The sequence below is a fragment of the Urocampus carinirostris genome, chromosome 10 (assembly GCF_059441175.1).
Source record: "Urocampus carinirostris isolate Australia breed hairy pipefish chromosome 10, RoL_Ucar_1.0, whole genome shotgun sequence".
NCBI classification, from domain to species: Eukaryota; Metazoa; Chordata; class Actinopteri; order Syngnathiformes; family Syngnathidae; genus Urocampus; species Urocampus carinirostris.
The window spans coordinates 19,185,997-19,204,073 of record NC_142358.1 but is presented as its reverse complement, the minus strand read 5'-3'; the positions used below and the strand labels follow the sequence as shown (position 1 = coordinate 19,204,073).

Below are 18,077 nucleotides of genomic sequence, written 5' to 3'. Positions count from 1 at the left end.
TGCTCTGGGTGCTCTTCTGGTGTTTCGGCGTATTTACAGTTTGTTATGTGGATTTTCATCGTAAGGTGTCTCAACAGTGATTACGGATTATTTATTGACCTTCCATATAAAGGATTCCTTAGTGATGTACAGCCAAAAGAATACTTTCGGATGCGACACGTGACTGTAACCATAGTTAAAAATGTGCCCTATTTATACAGGACAGTACCGCTAAATACTAGAGTTAGTTAGGCTTTGCATGCTCTACAATAGGCTACACACACTCAAATTGGTATCTAGATGGAACCAAATATGTTTCCCAGCCATACGCACTCATGAAAAGAGCTATATATGGCTCGTGAGCTAAAGGTCGTTATAGAGCTTTGAGCTGTTTTATATGGAAGAATGGGCAAATATTTCTGTATCAAGATATGCAAATACTTTTGCAAGGCACTGGAGGGCGGCAGTAGCTTAGGCGGTAGAGTGCTCGTCTTGGGATCAAGAGATCGCAGTTAGAATCCCGGCTCCTCCGTGTTACATGTCTTACCCAAGGACACTGAACCCCTAATGCCCCCAATAAGCAGGTTGGCACCTTGGATGGCTGCACGGCCGCTATTGGTGTGTGAGTCTGTGTGTGAATGGGTAAACATTGTAAAGCGCTTTGGGAAGTCTTCATTGACTTGAAAAGCGCTATATAAATGCAAATCATTTCATTTAATTTTCACTGTATATAATTAGGTTTTGATGCGCCAAACACATTTTTGATGATAGAATTCCTGAGTATTTATTTTGCCACTTTTACCAGCTTTTTGAGACATGTTAGAAGTTATCACATTCCTTATCAATTTTATACATGTAACAGTTTGTTGATTCGAACATTAGATTTTTTTGTGTGCGCGAGAATAAACATGTCAAACATCTTTTGCCCGAAAAAGTTCCTTAATAATGTGGGGAGCCTCTGTTGTTTTGTTTTTTTATTCTATCTTTTTATTATTATTATTGTTTTCTTTTCTGTGAAAGAGTGAACCAGCGATAACTGAAGCAAGTAGTAGCGAGGGGTCTCTGTACCTAAATCCCAAACGAAAACAGTTTCACTACCTTCGCTTTGCTCACGTGTGATAATGAAGGAATCTTTAATAGCAGGAATCATACCAATAACATACACTCATAATTTCTGAATTAGATTTGCAGCATATATTTGAGCCAAAATATTTATCGGAATTTGTCCATCTGTTCTACCTTTTCAGTGACGGATGGGCCGACAGGTATGACGTGACGGACGGTTATGTGAAGGAAGCTGCCGGCGGCATCACCATCAAGCTCCAATCTGCCGACGTCAAGTGGTTCGATGACTACTACCTGAAACTGCGACCCGACAACAACCTGAGGAACCCGTGGTTTACTGAATTTTGGCAACATCGCTTTCACTGTCGACTGAAGGGACACCCACAGGAAAACAACAAGTACAATCGCACCTGCAGCAGTAAGTAGGGACAGATTTATGCACATTATTGGAAAACATCTTTCTGTATTGATACTTTTTAATCACAATGGAAGGAAAAAAGAAGGGGGGCCGAAATGTGTCTTCCAACTACAGGGGAATCACTGGTAAAGTCTATTACGACAGGAGAGGGGTACTGGAGAGGAGGGTCCGTCAGGAAGTCGGATCTAAGATCCGAGAGGAGCATTGTGGTTTTTGTACAAGTCGTGGAACAGAGGACCCGCTCAACACACTGTGCAGAATCTTTGAGGGTGCATAGGAGTTTGCTTTTCTGGTTTAAATGTGTTTTGTGGACTTGGAGAAGGCATTCGACCTTGTCCATCTGGGAGCCCTGTGGTTCTGGAATTTGGGGTAGCGCACAATATTATGAGGGCTGTGCAGTCCCTGTATGCCCGGTGCCATAGTTGGTCCCGCATTCCCGGCAGTAAATCGGATTTGTTTCCAGTGGGAGTCGGACACCGCCAAGGCTGCCCTTTGTCACCCATTCTGTTGATAACATTTATGGACTGAATTTCTAGGCACAGCCTTGGCAAGAAAGGGTTCCAGTTTGGAAGCCTCAGCATTGCATCTTTTTTTGCAGATTATGTGGTGCTGTTGGCCTCCTTACGGTGTGATCCCCAGCTCTGACTGGAAAGGTTTGCTGCTGAATCTGAAGTGAACGGGATGACGATTAGCACCCCCAAGACTGAGACCATGGTTCTCAGCTGGAAAAGGTGGCATGCTCTTTCCGGGTCTGGGATGAGATCCTGTCCCAAGTTGAGGAGTTCAAGTATCACAGAGACGGGTGATCGACCAACGGATCAGTGCAGTGTCTGCTGTCATGCGGACCCTATTCCAGTCTGTCGTGGTGAAGAAGGACCTGGGCCAAAAAGCAAAGCTCTCAATTTATTAGTTGATCTATGTTCCTGCCCTCACTTATGGTCATGAACTGTGGGTCACGACCGGAAAAACGAGATCTGGATACAAGTGGCTAAAATGTATTTCCTCAGCAGGGTGGTCGGGCTCTCCCTTAGAGATAGGGTGACAAGCTCAGTCATCTAGGAGGGACTAAGTGTAGAGCCACTGCTCCTCCTTATTTACAGGAGCCAGTTGAGGTGGCTCAGGCATCTGATAACTATGCGTCCTGTACACCTCCCACGGCGGGTGTCCTGGGCTTGTCCCACCTGCAGGAGGCCCCGGGAACAACCCAGGATATGCCGGAGATACTACGTCTCTGGTCCGGCCAGGGAACGCTTCGGGATCCTGTCGGGTGAGCTGGATGACGTGGCTGGGGATTGGCAGGTCTGGGCTTATCTGCTGAGGCTGCTGCCCCCGCTACCCAACCCCGGATAAGAATGGATGGACTGATTGATAGGAAAAATATATATTAGGGTGTCCATTAAGTATCTAAAGATTACTGGTATTTAAACATAAAGGAGACCTTGTACAATTGTAACATGGGGACAGTTGTAACAGTCAAAGTTTGACCAATTGAAAGGATAGTCCCCTTTTCATTTTGACCTCACACAAGACGTTTGAAGATTCTGAATGACATTGTCTCAGTTTCATGGTCAAAAACTGTACTCTTTACCAAATGTGGATGTAAAATCGAGGGTTGTATGTGACATTGTGAGTGATGCAGGAATATTTATATATCCGCATTACCTTAGTAACAGAATGCGCAGTGACTAAAGTAGAAGTACACAATTTTATCAATAATGTGTAACAGTCTTCGATACCAAGAAAAGTAATTGCATTCCAGGAATGTGTTTCTTTGTCATGTGTTCGCATTGCTTACGATAAGGGAATAAGCATTTACGGTTGATGTAATGATGTGTTTATATCTGCATATTATAAAGAAGGAAAATATATTGTGGTGTTTTGGTTAGCCAATATTAGGAATACAGTTGCTAACATGAAGGTCTTTTACAAGATATGCAAATAGCTCTGTGTTTACCAACACAGCCTTTTGTGGGAGCAGAACTTTTATTGTTAACTCTTTTAGTGCCAGACGGTCCTTTCAAATGGGAAGCCTATTTTTGCAATTTTTACTCATTTTTAAAAGCCTAAATATAATTTGTTTCCGCAATGCAGGAGTTAGCACATTCGACTAACACCCAAGAGGTCGCTGGTTTGAGACCAGGTGGAAATATTTGTTGGCCTGGAGAGGGATGGCTTCCACCAGGAAATATAACACTAGTGGTTAAGGGATTCAAACAGAAACAACACAGCTATAAAGGCATAGGACACAATAAAAGAAAGCTTCACTTTAAAATTATGCATCATGCTTTTACCATTGTGTAGCAAACAACAGTTTAACATTGCTATTTTTTGGGAAAATAATCATTTCCCAAAAAATTGAGAAAGGTTTTTCTTTGTAAAACAAGGAATTTTAACAACAACTTCCACTGTGGTGCCTTTTTTATATAATTTTTTGATACCTACACATCTGAACAATGCTTTCCATAAACACAAGTGCACTTTGCAAAATAAAATTTTATTGCAAGAACAGCGAGCTTATGCATGAACTATGCATGAACTTTGCAAGAAATTTTTAGCTCCTGATGTTTCCGGTGACTTGATCAGTGATTGGGTTCCTGCAGACGTGCACGAAACGTCATCCCTCTGTCCCAACGATTATGCAGGCACTTTGTCATCTTTTTTAGAACAATAAAGCTTTGAAGCATTCACAGTCTGTAATTAACTTTTCTTTTTTAATCCCACCCTGCACATACAAAAAGTAAATGGAGCGGCGCCTACAAACTGCCATACGGTATAATACGGTGAATATAGAGAAAAAAATAGGCACTAAGTGTTGACAAAGATCTGATCCAAGCCATACCTGACATTTAATAGTGATTTATGATACTGATATAATTACCAGAAGCTTGATACATACTGGTCAGTAGAGCCAAAGCCTCTACAATAGTTATGAAAAAAGAACATGTTTTTACCATTTGGAACTCAGGGACTATGCTTCTGAAAACTTATTTACAGGTTATGACACTGAATGAGTTAATTCATCGACCCATTCTTTTCTGTTTGATTGGTTGCATTCATCAGAAAACTGTTACGAGTGCACAACTTCAAAGGGACCACTTCTCCTGTATTCTAATCAAACTGAATAGGAAATCCAAATGAACAGGAGGCGTAATGAAATGAGATAGGTCGAGGGGAGAAGCAGCTCCCAGGAAGCGATGAGAGGCAGCTGGGAGCTCTTTGATGTCTGCTAAAAAAGAAGCATGGTGCAGTTCAAACAAAGAAACAGAGTTATATTAGAGCAAGCATTTTTGTCATCTAGCTGCCTATCTCATAACATTTTGCACAAACTCTACTCTCTCCCCAATTTGTGCAGAGCGAGAATCTCTCCGGCAACAATACGCGCAAGACACCAAGATGGGGTTTGTCATCAATGCTATTTATTCAATGGCATATGGCCTGCATAACATGCAACGATCACTATGCCCGGGCTATCAGGTAGGTGCTGTTCTGATAAATGATTAATGCATACATCTCATTGAGTATCTCATACATGCACTGGGTAGAATTTTCTCAAGAGCAATTTCGCTTCTTACTATAAAACATTGGCTCCCAAGTCAACCTGGGAAGGGGGGGTTGGAGAGAGAGAAAGGGGGAGAGAGAAAGGTAGGGGAAGAGGTAGAGAGAGAGGTAGAGAGAGAGAGAGAGAGAGAGAGAGAGAGAGAGAGAGAGAGAGAGAGAGAGAGAGAGAGAGAGAGAGAGAGAGAGAGAGAGAGAGAGAGAGAGAGAGAGAGAGAGAGAGAGAGAGAGAGAGAGAGAGAGAGAGAGAGAGAGAGAGAGAGAGAGAGAGAGAGAGAGAGATTTGAAATGAAATGAAATGTGTTTGGACCAATCCACCCGGACCAAATAAATAGATTCTGCATTATAGAGTTGTGGTAACGCAACAAAAGCACTTGCCAACCACCCAAAAATCAGAGGAAGCAATTGAGTTAGAAAAAGTCAATGCTTACCTACAGAATTTGAAACTAAAATCATTGACCATCATTCTACTTATCACTGTATTCTGGCTGCGCAATTTTAGGCCCACCAAAAAAACCTTCAGTAATCACAAGCAAATTAAAAAGAAATCACTGCTATTAGGAATGGGCAAGATTTGATACACATATCGTTATCTTTGGGGTATTAATGCTATTATGAGCTAAGAAGATCTAATTGGGGACATATGCATCATGTTTCAATGCGGTCAAAAGATAACAAAAGATGTTCTGCGGAGGAAAGAGGTGAGATAAATGGCAACAGATGTCAAAGGCTTAGAGCAGCGACACGGATGGGTGGAAACGTCAACGATCTAATGCTATGATCTGTCCGTGCTGTCATTATATGCAGGTGGGTAAGGTGTGCTTAACTAGTTATATAGTTCCCTAGCGCTCTCTGGAGGGTCTAAGCTTGCTGGACCTCCCAATTTATCCAAATGTCTTTTTCTTTTTGGTAGAGGGAAATAAATATTATGCTCCAGGGGTTTCGGTTTCCTTTTAGAAAAAAAAATAGCCTTGGTGATGCAATTAATGTTTAATATTTGACTGCTGAATATTACTGTATTGTGTAGTTCTACCGAAAACGAGTGCTACTTAGCACAAGGAAGATTAGGAACAACAGTGACTCAAAGTGACAAAAATATATCACTTTACCAGTGTTCTCGTCTGCCTGCGTCCCTGCGTCCTAGACGCAACATTTTTGCTGGGGACGCATAGTGTCAAATCAACGTGCGTCCCTTGGACGCAACTTTTTTGACTCAAAATTGTCATTATTACCCGATTACTTTTTTTTTTTTTTTTTAACAAAGATTTACCGCACTTCAAACTTTTCGTCAGGCAGATCCGCCATTGTTGTTTTGGTCTCGCAGTTCGAGTTTTCGTCTGCGCGGCAAACGAGATCTCGTTGCTTCGAGATTACGTCATTGTTTTGGTGGTTGTCTTCGAGGGAAGGTGAAGGTTAAATATGCCTCCGAAAAAACAGTTATTATTAGGTGAAAATCAACACAAAATTGATAATTTCTTTAGTGTCAGTAATAAGTCGAACCATAATGCAGAAAGTGATAACAACGGCAATAATTCCGGCACGGAAAAATGGTGGAGAAATTCTTCAGAAGATCGCGCAAGCAATAAAAACACGTGTGTTGAAGCGAATGATTCGACGAAAGAAAACTCCTAAAAAGAAAATGACTTTTCTGCCAAAATGGACTAAATTATATTCCTGGTTACGCTATGAGGAGGATGATAATGGATTGGACCTTGAGAAGGCATTACAACTTTGGCGGGACAGCAAACCATGAAGACTATATGAAGTGAAAAATCTGAAGTGATAACTGCTTTGTATTACCAATTAACTGTGATGATTAAAACTGCATGAATATATAGACTTATATTTCAGCAATATTATTTTGTATAATGTACAATATTTTTGTGAACTGAAAAAGCTGAAGTGATAACTGCTTTGTATTACCAATTTACTGTGATGATTAAAACTGAATGAAAATATTGATTTATATAATTATTTCAGCAATATTATTTTGTATAATTTACAATATTGTTGTGAACTGAAAAATCTTGAAAAGATAACTGATTTGTATTACCAATAAACTGTAATGATTAAAACGGAATACATATATAGATTTAAATTACATATTTGTCACCGATTTACAATTTCAACCTCGATAACACTAAATTTTGGGGACCCATAGATCTCTGTTGGGACCCATAGATTTTTGAGCATGCGAGTCCCTGGGACCCATCACTTTTCAGAGGTAAAATGAACACTGCTTTACTTTTTTTCTTTGCTCAGCCTTTCCCAAGATTTTTGTTTTAAGCAGCAAGATGGTGGGCAAGTAAGTCAACTCCATTTCGTTGAGTCTCATATTATCTAAAATAAATACAAATTTATTGACCTATGATTATATATAATAAAACATGTTCACTTGTTAGTTCATGTATATTTTAGTAATAGGGATTTCAGCTCCATAACCATACCGTTAATAAACTATTACAAAGTAATAAAGTTTTAAACAACACCTAGAAAAACATTTGACATAAAATAAAATAAAAATAATAAAAAATAAATAAGTGAAATACAATTATATTGTGGTCAACATTACTCCCAGGCCCCCAAAATATTAATTATATGACAGAGGCGGCGAGCCACTAAACATTTTATCACAGGCCAAAACAGGCCCCTGGGCCGGACTTTGACTATGGCTGATATAGTCTGTTGAAATGTCATGCTGGAAGCATTTTTCCTTTATTTTAATGTTTTTTTTTTTTGCTTAATGATGAAAAGAACACATGGTTTTTTAACTTTTATTGTCTTAGTAATTGTGATGATATTATTGGATTTTTCCTCATTATTATTATTACTATTAGATTTAGTGAGCCCATGTGGAATGTATGTAAATCACCAATAATTAAAATGTAACTATTTTTAGTTGAATTTCTCTTGTTTCATGTTAATTTGTTGTCATTCATCTTTAAAGCTTTCAAGGTGAATTTAACAAAGGATTTTACCTCTTTTTTTCAAAAATTGTTTTGAATGGGTGGTGCTTTTAAAGAAATACTGCAGAAAAGTCTTGGTTGTTTTCGCGACTGATTTGAAGTATTGAAGTGAAATTACAGTTATGAAATTATTTTGTTTTAGATTTTTGTGCGCAGTGAAATGACTTATAACCTTTTGTTTTTTTTGAAGGGCTTGTGTGATGCCATGAGACCTATTGACGGTGCGAGACTACTGGACTTCCTGATGAAAACCAACTTTACCGGCGTATCTGGGGAGGGAATCCTCTTTGACGAGAATGGTGACTCACCTGGCAGGTAATCTTTATAAGAAATGTCATATTAACTTACTGTATACAGTGCCGCCTTTATATATGAGCTATTAGAGATACAAGAAATTTGAGATACAAGACTTCTTGTCCAACATACAAGGAAAAATCCAAGTTAAAAGAAATCCAGATTCTAGCATGAGAGAGCCCTCTAGAATGCTCACCTTAGCATCAGTTCAGCCCTGATCCTGCCCTCAAATTTGTTGTTTTTTAATTGCCTTGCATTGCATTTTCGTACTACAGTATTTTTTATTTCAAATTACTATTTGAATTATTTTTTAGTGACCATTAAGATGTGTTTATGTCTATATAATTAACTTGGATGTTTTTGGGAGACCGGGAACAGATTAATCGGTTTTCAGTTATTTCGCATTGGGAGAATTTGCTCAAGACATGAAAAATTCTAGATACGAGCATGGGAACAAAATAATCTCACATGCAGATGTATCACTGTAAATGTAATAATGAAAATGTGTCCTGGATGTTTCTGCAGATATGAAATCATGAATTTTAAGAAGATGGGGAAGGATTACTATGATTACATTAACGTGGGCAGTTGGGACAACGGTGGGTTGAAAATAGATGACGACGAAATTTGGTCAAGCAAGGACGGAGTCATCAAGTCGGTTTGCAGCGAACCCTGCGACAAAGGACAGATTAAGGTAATGTGATCTGTAATGAATACAAACCAACCCCAGTTAAATTTAACAAATGCATTTTTGAGTTATTGTAAAGGCTAGTAAATGGCTTGAGCTATTTTAGAACAGCCACTTGAAAGTTGTATTTGTACTTTGATTACTTTAGCAAAGAAATAGACACTATATACGGCAGGCACATCTAAAGTCTGGCCCGGGGAAGAGTTCCGGATAGTTCGTGATCAAATGTCTGTAGTAAAAGTAATACTATGTGGCCCGCTAGTAATGTTAGCCGCAGTATAAAATACATTTGAACAAAAACAAACAAAACAACACACAATCTTACCAAATGATGGCAGTAGCCCTTAGGCCACCTTTCCCTTGAGAATCTTAGCCCACCCCATTTCTGACATGGCGATTCTAAATAAAAAAAGGAAAGTTGATTGGAAGGTCGTTGCTTCCAGGACAAGTGGCTGTTTCAAAGAAAATAAAATCAAGAGGCCAGAAAAAACATGCCGACTACAAAAAGCTTACTGGAAACGAACGCTGTGAAAAGGTGAAGCAACTGGAAGCTTTTTTTTAACGGCACGGCAGCGCTTTTTCAAAAGACCTTACAAGTCGAATTAAAGTTCTTCAAAGACAAGCTACAAAGTCGAGACGCTGATCGCCAAGCACTGCAAACCTTTCCCGGAGGGTGAATTTATGAAAGACTTTAAAGAATGCCAGGCTGAATAGTTTTCAGTTTACCAAATCTGGCCCACTATCTGAAATGTTTAACCAGCCCTGATTTACTATATTTGTATGGCTGATTACATTTTGAATGAACTATATTGAAATACTAATAAATTAATCTTATAAGAGGTAGGTACACAATCATTTTAAATCAATTTTCCACATTTTTAAAAATTAATTATATTGCTTACAATTATTTTGAATTAATCAATTGAAACATAACTTTAGGTGTCACGTTTAGTGACGCCTAATATTAAAGGGACAGTTTGTATTATCTGACCACTATATGTCACTGTATTCTGTCATGCAACCAAAAACAAGTGCCAAAAAACACGTGAATTATTATTGGATTTAAAAAAAAAATCGGGAAATGTAAAATAGGAATGAAATAAAGAATGAGTTTTGTGTTTTAAAAATTGTAACCTTTATCTAGAAACAAGTGCCTCTGGAGTAGCTCCCTGGCACATTTTCAAAAATGTTTGATAACGGAAAATCCTATGGTTACTGTAGTAGGACAAAAATGACACGAACATTTTTAGATAGATGGATAGGTGTTTTATTCATCCCCATAGGGAAATTCCCATTTCCAGCAGTATCCTCATGTCAAAAAATGAAAAATAAAATAAATTAAGAGATATTAGCATTGGGGTTAGCGTTTTCCTAAAAGAAAATATATATACAGATATATGTATACAGTGTACGTTGCCTTCCTTATAAGGTTTGTACAAAACTTTTAATTTTTTGTAGCTCCAAACACGTTTTCCCCCCAATATGGCTCTTTCAGCATTTTTTTTTCAAGTGAAACACACACATGACTACTTTTAACTTCTTTTTAAGGTGATCCGTAAAGGTGAGGTGAGCTGTTGCTGGACGTGTACTCCCTGCAAAGAAAACGAGTTCGTGTTTGATGAGTATACCTGTCGAGCTTGTGACCTGGGCTCCTGGCCAACAGACGACCTCACAGGTCAGTCTTTGTCTCAGATTGTCTGTATTTTGTATTTTGTAATGCTGCAGCTGGAACAGACAAACAGCATTTCTATAATGAAATCAGAGTTTTATGGATCCTGCAATTAGCCATGACCTCATATTACTGTATGTTTGGCACTCTCCACTGCCACCCGCTCCTTTATAATTTGCTGCCAACGTGATCACTAGTGTTTTAATTATTCTCCTTCTAGAGCGGCCCTCAACGCATACATATTTCTTGTGCACTGAAAATGTGTTTCTACTCCAGTGCTTTGAATATTGCCGTGTTATTCTTTCAGTAGCTCATTATGCCGCTTGCCATGCAATGATTAAAACATGAATAGGATCTTGCTGAAAATTCAAATTGAGCCTCAATGGTAAGAATGGAAGCCTCCTCACTTCATGGAGCGTGCTTGTTTAACACAATAAAAGACAAATACAAAGGATGTTCATTAGGGGTTCTGTGCCCTCTTCCCTTTGTCTTACCATATACACTTATTAGCCACATGTTTTTTGTGCGCAATGATGTTGAACAGCTTTGTACTGTATACGGCTCTTCGTCAAAGGGACATTGTGAATTATTTAGCGCCTCCGTGTGGTAAAAAAATCATCTTCATTAAAAAATACCACCATTTAAATATTTGTAGGTCAAACATTTGTATTTATTTCAAATAACAAGGCCCACGTACAGGAGGCTGACATGATTTTTTTCTTTTTTGTGAGAGAGCAAATAAGAATACAAGACAAGATACAACAAAATTGCCCAAAACGCTCTCCATAAAAATGCTAATTCCTCAGCACATTTTTTTTCACTCTGTGACATTTGATACAATATATGAAATAATAATAATGCCAGAGCCTGCGTCCATTATCAATATAAATATACCACTAAACATTTGTCATCCAGAGTGTTGAGGCTCATTTTTGTCCTGAAAAATAGTTTCAACACAAGGTGCGAAAGTTATTTTTTTTTAAATGTCACAAAATACTCCAAATGAGAAACCTAACTCATTTACCTTCAATGCAGACCGTGCTGGGCAAAGAGGAGAAGGAGTGCGCGCGCCCTGTGTTTAGCTCCGCCCATTCCGACCGCACACCCAATCAAATTGCTCTAGGTGCTTTGCCAGAGCTTTTGAGTGTTTACAGTTTGTTTTGTGGCTTTTCATCATGAAGTGTCTAAACAACAAACATAGATTGTTTAATGAGCTTCCATATGAAGGATTCTTTAGCGATGTCCAGCCAAAATGGGGTTTGTTGGTGTGACACCTTGACCATAAACTGTAGTCAATGCTGTGCCCTCTATACAATGGACCTAACCCCATTTATAGTTAGTATCGTCTTGGCTTCGCACGTGCCACAATCGGCTCCGCATGTATCAATTAAATAAGTAATATCGCATGTTTTATTTTATATCTGAGCCAGACATACTCATGAGAGCCATATATTGCTCACGACACTTGACACCTTCTGACACCAGCATTACACTATATAGTGACCTCTAGTGCCCTTTATGTACTGGACCAAACAGGCCACTTAAAAAAGTAGCTTGGGCTGTGCACACACCAAACCAGACATTGAGCTTGCCAGGATTGGAATGCTCCAGAGTAATTTGCATCGATAGGCTTTTATCACCAAGCCATATGTACTCAAGAAAAGAGCCATATATGGATTGCGAGCCATTGGTTCCCGACCACTGCATTACATCATTATATACGAATGAGTATGATTCAAATTCAGATTACGTTAAATTTTTTAAATAATAGCTCTTGAAAGTGTTTTCTTTTATTTACTCTCTCATGGTTGGTCATAAACAGTTTGTTTCTGTTTTGTTTGTTTTGTGACAAAAAGAGCAGTGGATCTCTGGTGATTATTTTTTCAGGGTCCCCAAAAAATGTATACACACTCTTAATAGCCAATAGACCTTTTTTCCTATTTCAGATTTGGTTTTGGAGTAAGAATGGCAGATAATGGGTTATATGATTGTGCGAAAATAAAATTCTGAAACCATTCTAGAAATGTAAAAATAAAGCTGGAGTGCAAAGACATATTGCGGCATCTCTGTGTGTAGCTCAGCTTTATTTTCACATTTCCTGAATGTTTTCAGCGCATATTTTTTTGTACGAACGTAATCCCAGTATCCGCCCTTCTTGCTCCAAAACCAAATCTGAATTAGAAATAAGAACGTTTATTGGCTGTTTCATGTCAAAGTGTGTGAAGATTTTTTAGACACGTTTAACTTTTCATTTTGTATAACAGACCCAATCGTGATGTTTTGACCATTTGTTGAATGTTAACGCCAGAAAATTGCCATATTTCCCAGATTATAAGTCTCTCCGGAGTGGAAGTCACACCAGCCAAAAAAAATGTAATTAAGAAGGAAATACACATACTGTATAAATTGCACCTGGAGTATAAGTCACATTTTCAGGGGACATTTTTTATAAAAGTCAACACCAAAGACATACTTGGCTTCTTGAAGGTAATTTAAAATAAAATGAAATATAGTCAGGATGAATAAGTGTACGGTATACAAATGTTACATGATTGACATGTCGGATTATGTCAGTAATGATATAACAAATTAAAATTATTTCAGATAACTCTAGCATAAAGAACATGTTTACCAAACCATCATTATCACTCCAATCACTTAATCCAATCAAATATTTATCCTTTAATGTTGTCACTTCTAACTTCTAATACAGGACTCTGGCATAACGAGGGATGTATGTGACAATGTCAAAGATGCAATCGTTTTCGGGCAATTAAAGGATCTTGTATTACATGATCTGCATTCACTCAGTAGAGGAATGACTAACGCAGTACCACACCATACAATAAAGTCATTGAAGTTACACAATTTTAATAATAGTTTACAGTACTGGTTACAGAGAAAAGTAATTGCATTCCAAGAACCTTCCTTTGTAACACTGTTCTCCATCCCTAGTCGTCATACCAGCTCAGTAGCCTAGATGGTAAGGCGCCCGCTTTGAGACTGGGAGGTCGGTGGTTCGCGCCCCGGCCGAGTCATTCCTAAGACTTAAAAAGTGGTCGGCGGCGCCCTCTGTTGGCTGCGGCTGCATCGGCTCGCTACAACGGGTCAGGTGCAATCGACATTTCGTTCTGTGTACATTGTTACACAGAATGACAATACAAGGAAATTATTATTATTATTATTATTATTATCAAAATTAAACCGCCATCATGAAGATATTCTGCACTGCACCACAACTGTAAAAATGGACTGCATTGAGGACAGTAGTAAAATATCGGTGTTTTTTTTCTACCAACAGATAGGACTGCAAAAAACACTTGGATTATTATTGGTTTGCAAATGTTATATAAAATCAGGGGCGATTAATGCCAGAGGTAGTCTGAGGACAGAAAGAAATTGTAGCTGGCAAAGCTGAATCAGGTTTCACACCAAGAAAATCACAGTTAGCTCCTGCTGGCTTTTAAATGACAAGAAAATTGCCCTCTTCAGGATTAATGTTGATTGTGTGATTGGGTGTGTGCGCCAGAAATTCAATGATTTGGGTAGGCATTGCCAATTGATTGCTTAATATGCAAAGTTCATCAGTTGTTTATCTTGACTAGAGTGTATTTCAAATTCACTTTGGAAATTGAATATAAATAAATCCATACTGGCCCTGCAACTGCCTGGCAACCGGTTCAGGGTGTCCCCTGCCCACTGCCCGAAAATAGCTGGGGTGGGCTCCATCACCCCTGCGACCCTACTGAGGATAAGCGGTGCAGATAATGGATGGATGGAATGGATGGAAATTCATACTGGTACTTCAAGTGTAATGTCCGAATGTATTTCTGAAAGATGTGTAATTTGTTGCATTGTTACAAAAGACATTAGATAGCAAAAAGGAAGGTCACTCAGCAGGCGACACATTTGTTAAATAATGCCAGCACTTTAACCATGTTGTAAATCAAGGGTGGACAAACTAAAGCCTGAGAGCCACATATGGCCCATCGGATTTTTTTAATCATGCCCACCAAACGAAAATGTTAAAAATGAAAATACACACACATAATGAGCATGGAGATGATAAGTCATTACATCCGCAGAAGTGTAGTGTGAGCAACAAAAATATCCGAGCAAGCAAGATGAAATCGCAGAGAGAAAGAAAAAACAGCCCGACTAAGGATGCAGCTGCTGCTAGGCTTTAGATTCGGACAAGATGGATAATTTCAGAGGCATACAGAATGTCCATAATTAGAGCTGCCTCTATAATTGGCGTGCTTCTTGGCATGGCAATACTAATAATTAAGTTAAAGTGACATCAGAATTTGGAGACTTTAATAAGATAGTGATGAGTGAATCATTTAGTATTTGTTATCCTGTTTATGATTTTTTTCAGACAAAAAACTGCTTATTTTTTTTCTGTTATATTAAAGAGGGTAAGAATGTAATGGTTCTTTGTTATTTTGACTGTTGTTATTGCGCACAGTTCTTAATTATTTTGGCTCACTGTTTGTTGTTTTAACTTATTTCGCACTGTTTGTTATTTTGACCATTATGCTTTGCTAACAGTATTGTTACTGTTGGCCAAATTATGTTGCTGTTCTTTGATTTTCACATTTCTTAGGGCTGATCTGTTTTTGTAACCTGGGAGATTTAATCAAAACAAAAGTCTCTGGGAGGACCTTTTAGAACAGGGTAAAATTTGTTTGATTCAGTCCTCTCCTTGTTGTGAGTGTCTACTAAGCTAAATACTTCTCAGAAAGTCTGTAGTATTCAGACATTTTCATGGACAAGTGCTCAGAGGATAAGAAGGCTTTGCACATATCCTTATCAGTGGGAATTTAATACGTTAACAATGTTTATGCGTACAAGCAATTTGAATGAGTGAAAATTCTCTAACACAATTTTTAAAGATTTTCAGGTTTACAACGGATAAAATATTAGGAACTGTAATGGGAATCTATGCAACAAAAAATGTGTGTATTTGGTCTCAGTTGTAATAGTTCTGTAGACCCTGTGGTAAGTTTATAGTTCAGTAGACACTCAAAATAAGGAAAGAAGGCATCAATGAATTTTGAACATGAGAGGAGAAAAGGAGAGGATCGTACAAAAAAAACTCACAATGCCAAATCCCAAATTTTGTTTTGATGGTCCTCCACTGAACCCTTTGTTTTTATTAAATCTCCCAGGTTACAAGAATTAGATCCGCCCTAACCAGCGAGATAATAAAAAAACAGTTACATTATTGGCCTATGTTAATAATAATGTAAATAGTGAATAATAGTAAAAGTAAAAAAAAAAAAAACGTAAAATAAGAGTATTATATCCAAATGGAAACAAGCAGAATAAACTTAGCATCATGTCAATCATCATTGAGCTCAATAAACAATTTGATAATCAAAACGAAAAAAAAGGAAAACTTTGCAAAACGGCACTTTATTTAGAGCAGGGGTCGGGAACCTTTTTGACTCAAAGAGCCATAAAAGCAAAAAATATTAATTTTATTTTGGGAAAGAGCCACACCATATATTATGAGACAAATTTACTACATTGCTAAACCCACGCGCCAGACAAAAGCTTTGTCTTCAGCACATTTATTTTTGATGATTTGATAAAAATTATGAAAAGAGAATAATGCCAGAGCCCCTGTCCCAAATTCAACAAACAGACCACTTTAAACTTGTCTCTTTCTTGCAATGACTCAAGATCGGTTAAACTCCTTTTGACCCTTTTTTTCATACATATTGGTTTCAAAACCAGATGCAAGCATTTATTTTGTAAAAACGTCACAACATTCTGAGAATAGGGAGCCTTGTGTGCTTACCTTTGGCGAGAGATGGGAGGGAATGCTTGTACTTTTTGCATAGCTCCACCCATCCCTCCCACTCACCCAATCAAATGACTAAGTTCTCTTCCGGTGTTTTGGCGTATTTACAGTTCTGTGGATTCATCATAAAGTATCTGAACACTGAACACAGATTATATAGTGAACTTTTAAATAAAGGATTCTTTAGCGTTGCACAGCCAAAACGAGTTTTTTTTCCCCCCTTTTTTTGTGTGACACCTTAACTGTAAATTGTAGTGAAAAACGTGCCCTATATATACTGCGAAGTGTTTCCTTTGCATTTAGCTTTGGTTTGGCTTTACGTGTGCCTGAATAGGATAGACAATCTTGGTTTTGAACAAAATGGAGAAATTTTGCATGCAATCAAATTGGTCTCTGAGCCATAGGTACTCATAGAAAGAGCCATATATGGCTCGCGAGCCATAGGTTCCCGACCCCTGATTTAGAGCATAGGACAGGGGCACCTTCTTGTGTCTACTTGTGGACACCATTTCGAGTCCGAGTAAATTAATGCAATGTAAATATGTTTCCACCTGAACCAGAATGTGATCCAATCCCTGTGGAATACCTGCGTTGGGGAGACCCCGAACCCATCGCTGCTGTTGTATTTGCCTGCCTTGGGCTCATGGCTACATTCTTTGTGACAGCCGTCTTCATTAGGTAACTCATATTTCTGACAACCTGTCTTGGACAAAAACTTTTGTTAACTAAAAGATTAAAAATACATCTTAAATACCAAACAAAACTACTTAGTTGTTCTCTGCCAAGGGGCGTGTGAGTGAAGTATTCTCCATTCCTTTAGGTTCAGAGACACCCCCGTGGTGAAATCTTCCAGCAGGGAGCTGTGCTATATAATCCTTGCAGGGATCTGCCTGGGGTATCTTTGCACCTTCAGCCTCATTGCCAAACCGCACTTCATCCATTGCTACCTCCAACGTCTGGGAATTGGCCTGTCCCCTGCCATGAGCTACTCTGCCTTGGTCACCAAGGTAAAAATTGGAGAAGTGCTGCGCTAGAGGGTCCACACCCTTGGACTGCTCTACTCCACTTTGGAACCTTGTTTTCCTTTGGTTAATTTTTGTGTAACGGGCGAATTTTCGCGATATTAAATAGTAAAATTCTATTTGGTCAGTTACCGTCCTCCTAAAAGTGAACTCTATATAGCTTTAAAACACAGCTTCCTGATCTCTAAAACAGATACAAATAGTAATTAAACATGAAAAAACACAGCTATTCGATAAATAAGATGGTGTTAACAAAATAAAATGTGAGTTCATTATGAGCACTTACCATCAAGACAGTCGCCGTAACAAAGGTGTGCACGTAGTTAAGAATAGATGGGGCGGGGGGCAATTGCAAGGAGGAGTGACGGAGATCAGATACCTGTCAGCGTAAACGTTTTTCCAGTAATTTATACATTTTTTGATCATTTTAAATTTTGGATGCCCTATAACCATTTTTATAAAGGATTTTTGTTGTTGTTTTGAAAAAGACCGATCTAGTCATGCGCATTTACGCTTTAATCTGGATCGTCTCTGTCTGTGGTAGCAGACTACAATGTCATCCTAGATCGCTAATATTGTTGTTATGTTCTACATGTTCTGTCTTGCTGTGAG

The 18,077-nt window shown here is 38.4% G+C and overlaps 1 protein-coding gene across 2 annotated transcripts in view; it reads left to right on the top strand.

Annotated features, from left to right (window-relative positions):
* The window catches only part of grm5b (glutamate receptor, metabotropic 5b), a 103,566-nt gene that overhangs the window by 67,093 nt on the left and 18,396 nt on the right, over positions 1 to 18,077 (top strand). For both annotated transcript variants that reach the window (XM_088346434.1, XM_088346433.1), the window contains exons 8-14: positions 1,227 to 1,462; positions 4,815 to 4,936; positions 8,174 to 8,298; positions 8,803 to 8,971; positions 10,514 to 10,640; positions 17,004 to 17,121; positions 17,264 to 17,450. In XM_088346434.1, coding sequence (XP_088202560.1) covers positions 1,227 to 1,462; positions 4,815 to 4,936; positions 8,174 to 8,298; positions 8,803 to 8,971; positions 10,514 to 10,640; positions 17,004 to 17,121; positions 17,264 to 17,450 — 1,084 coding nt within the window. The remainder of the gene's footprint in view (positions 1 to 1,226; positions 1,463 to 4,814; positions 4,937 to 8,173; positions 8,299 to 8,802; positions 8,972 to 10,513; positions 10,641 to 17,003; positions 17,122 to 17,263; positions 17,451 to 18,077) is intronic.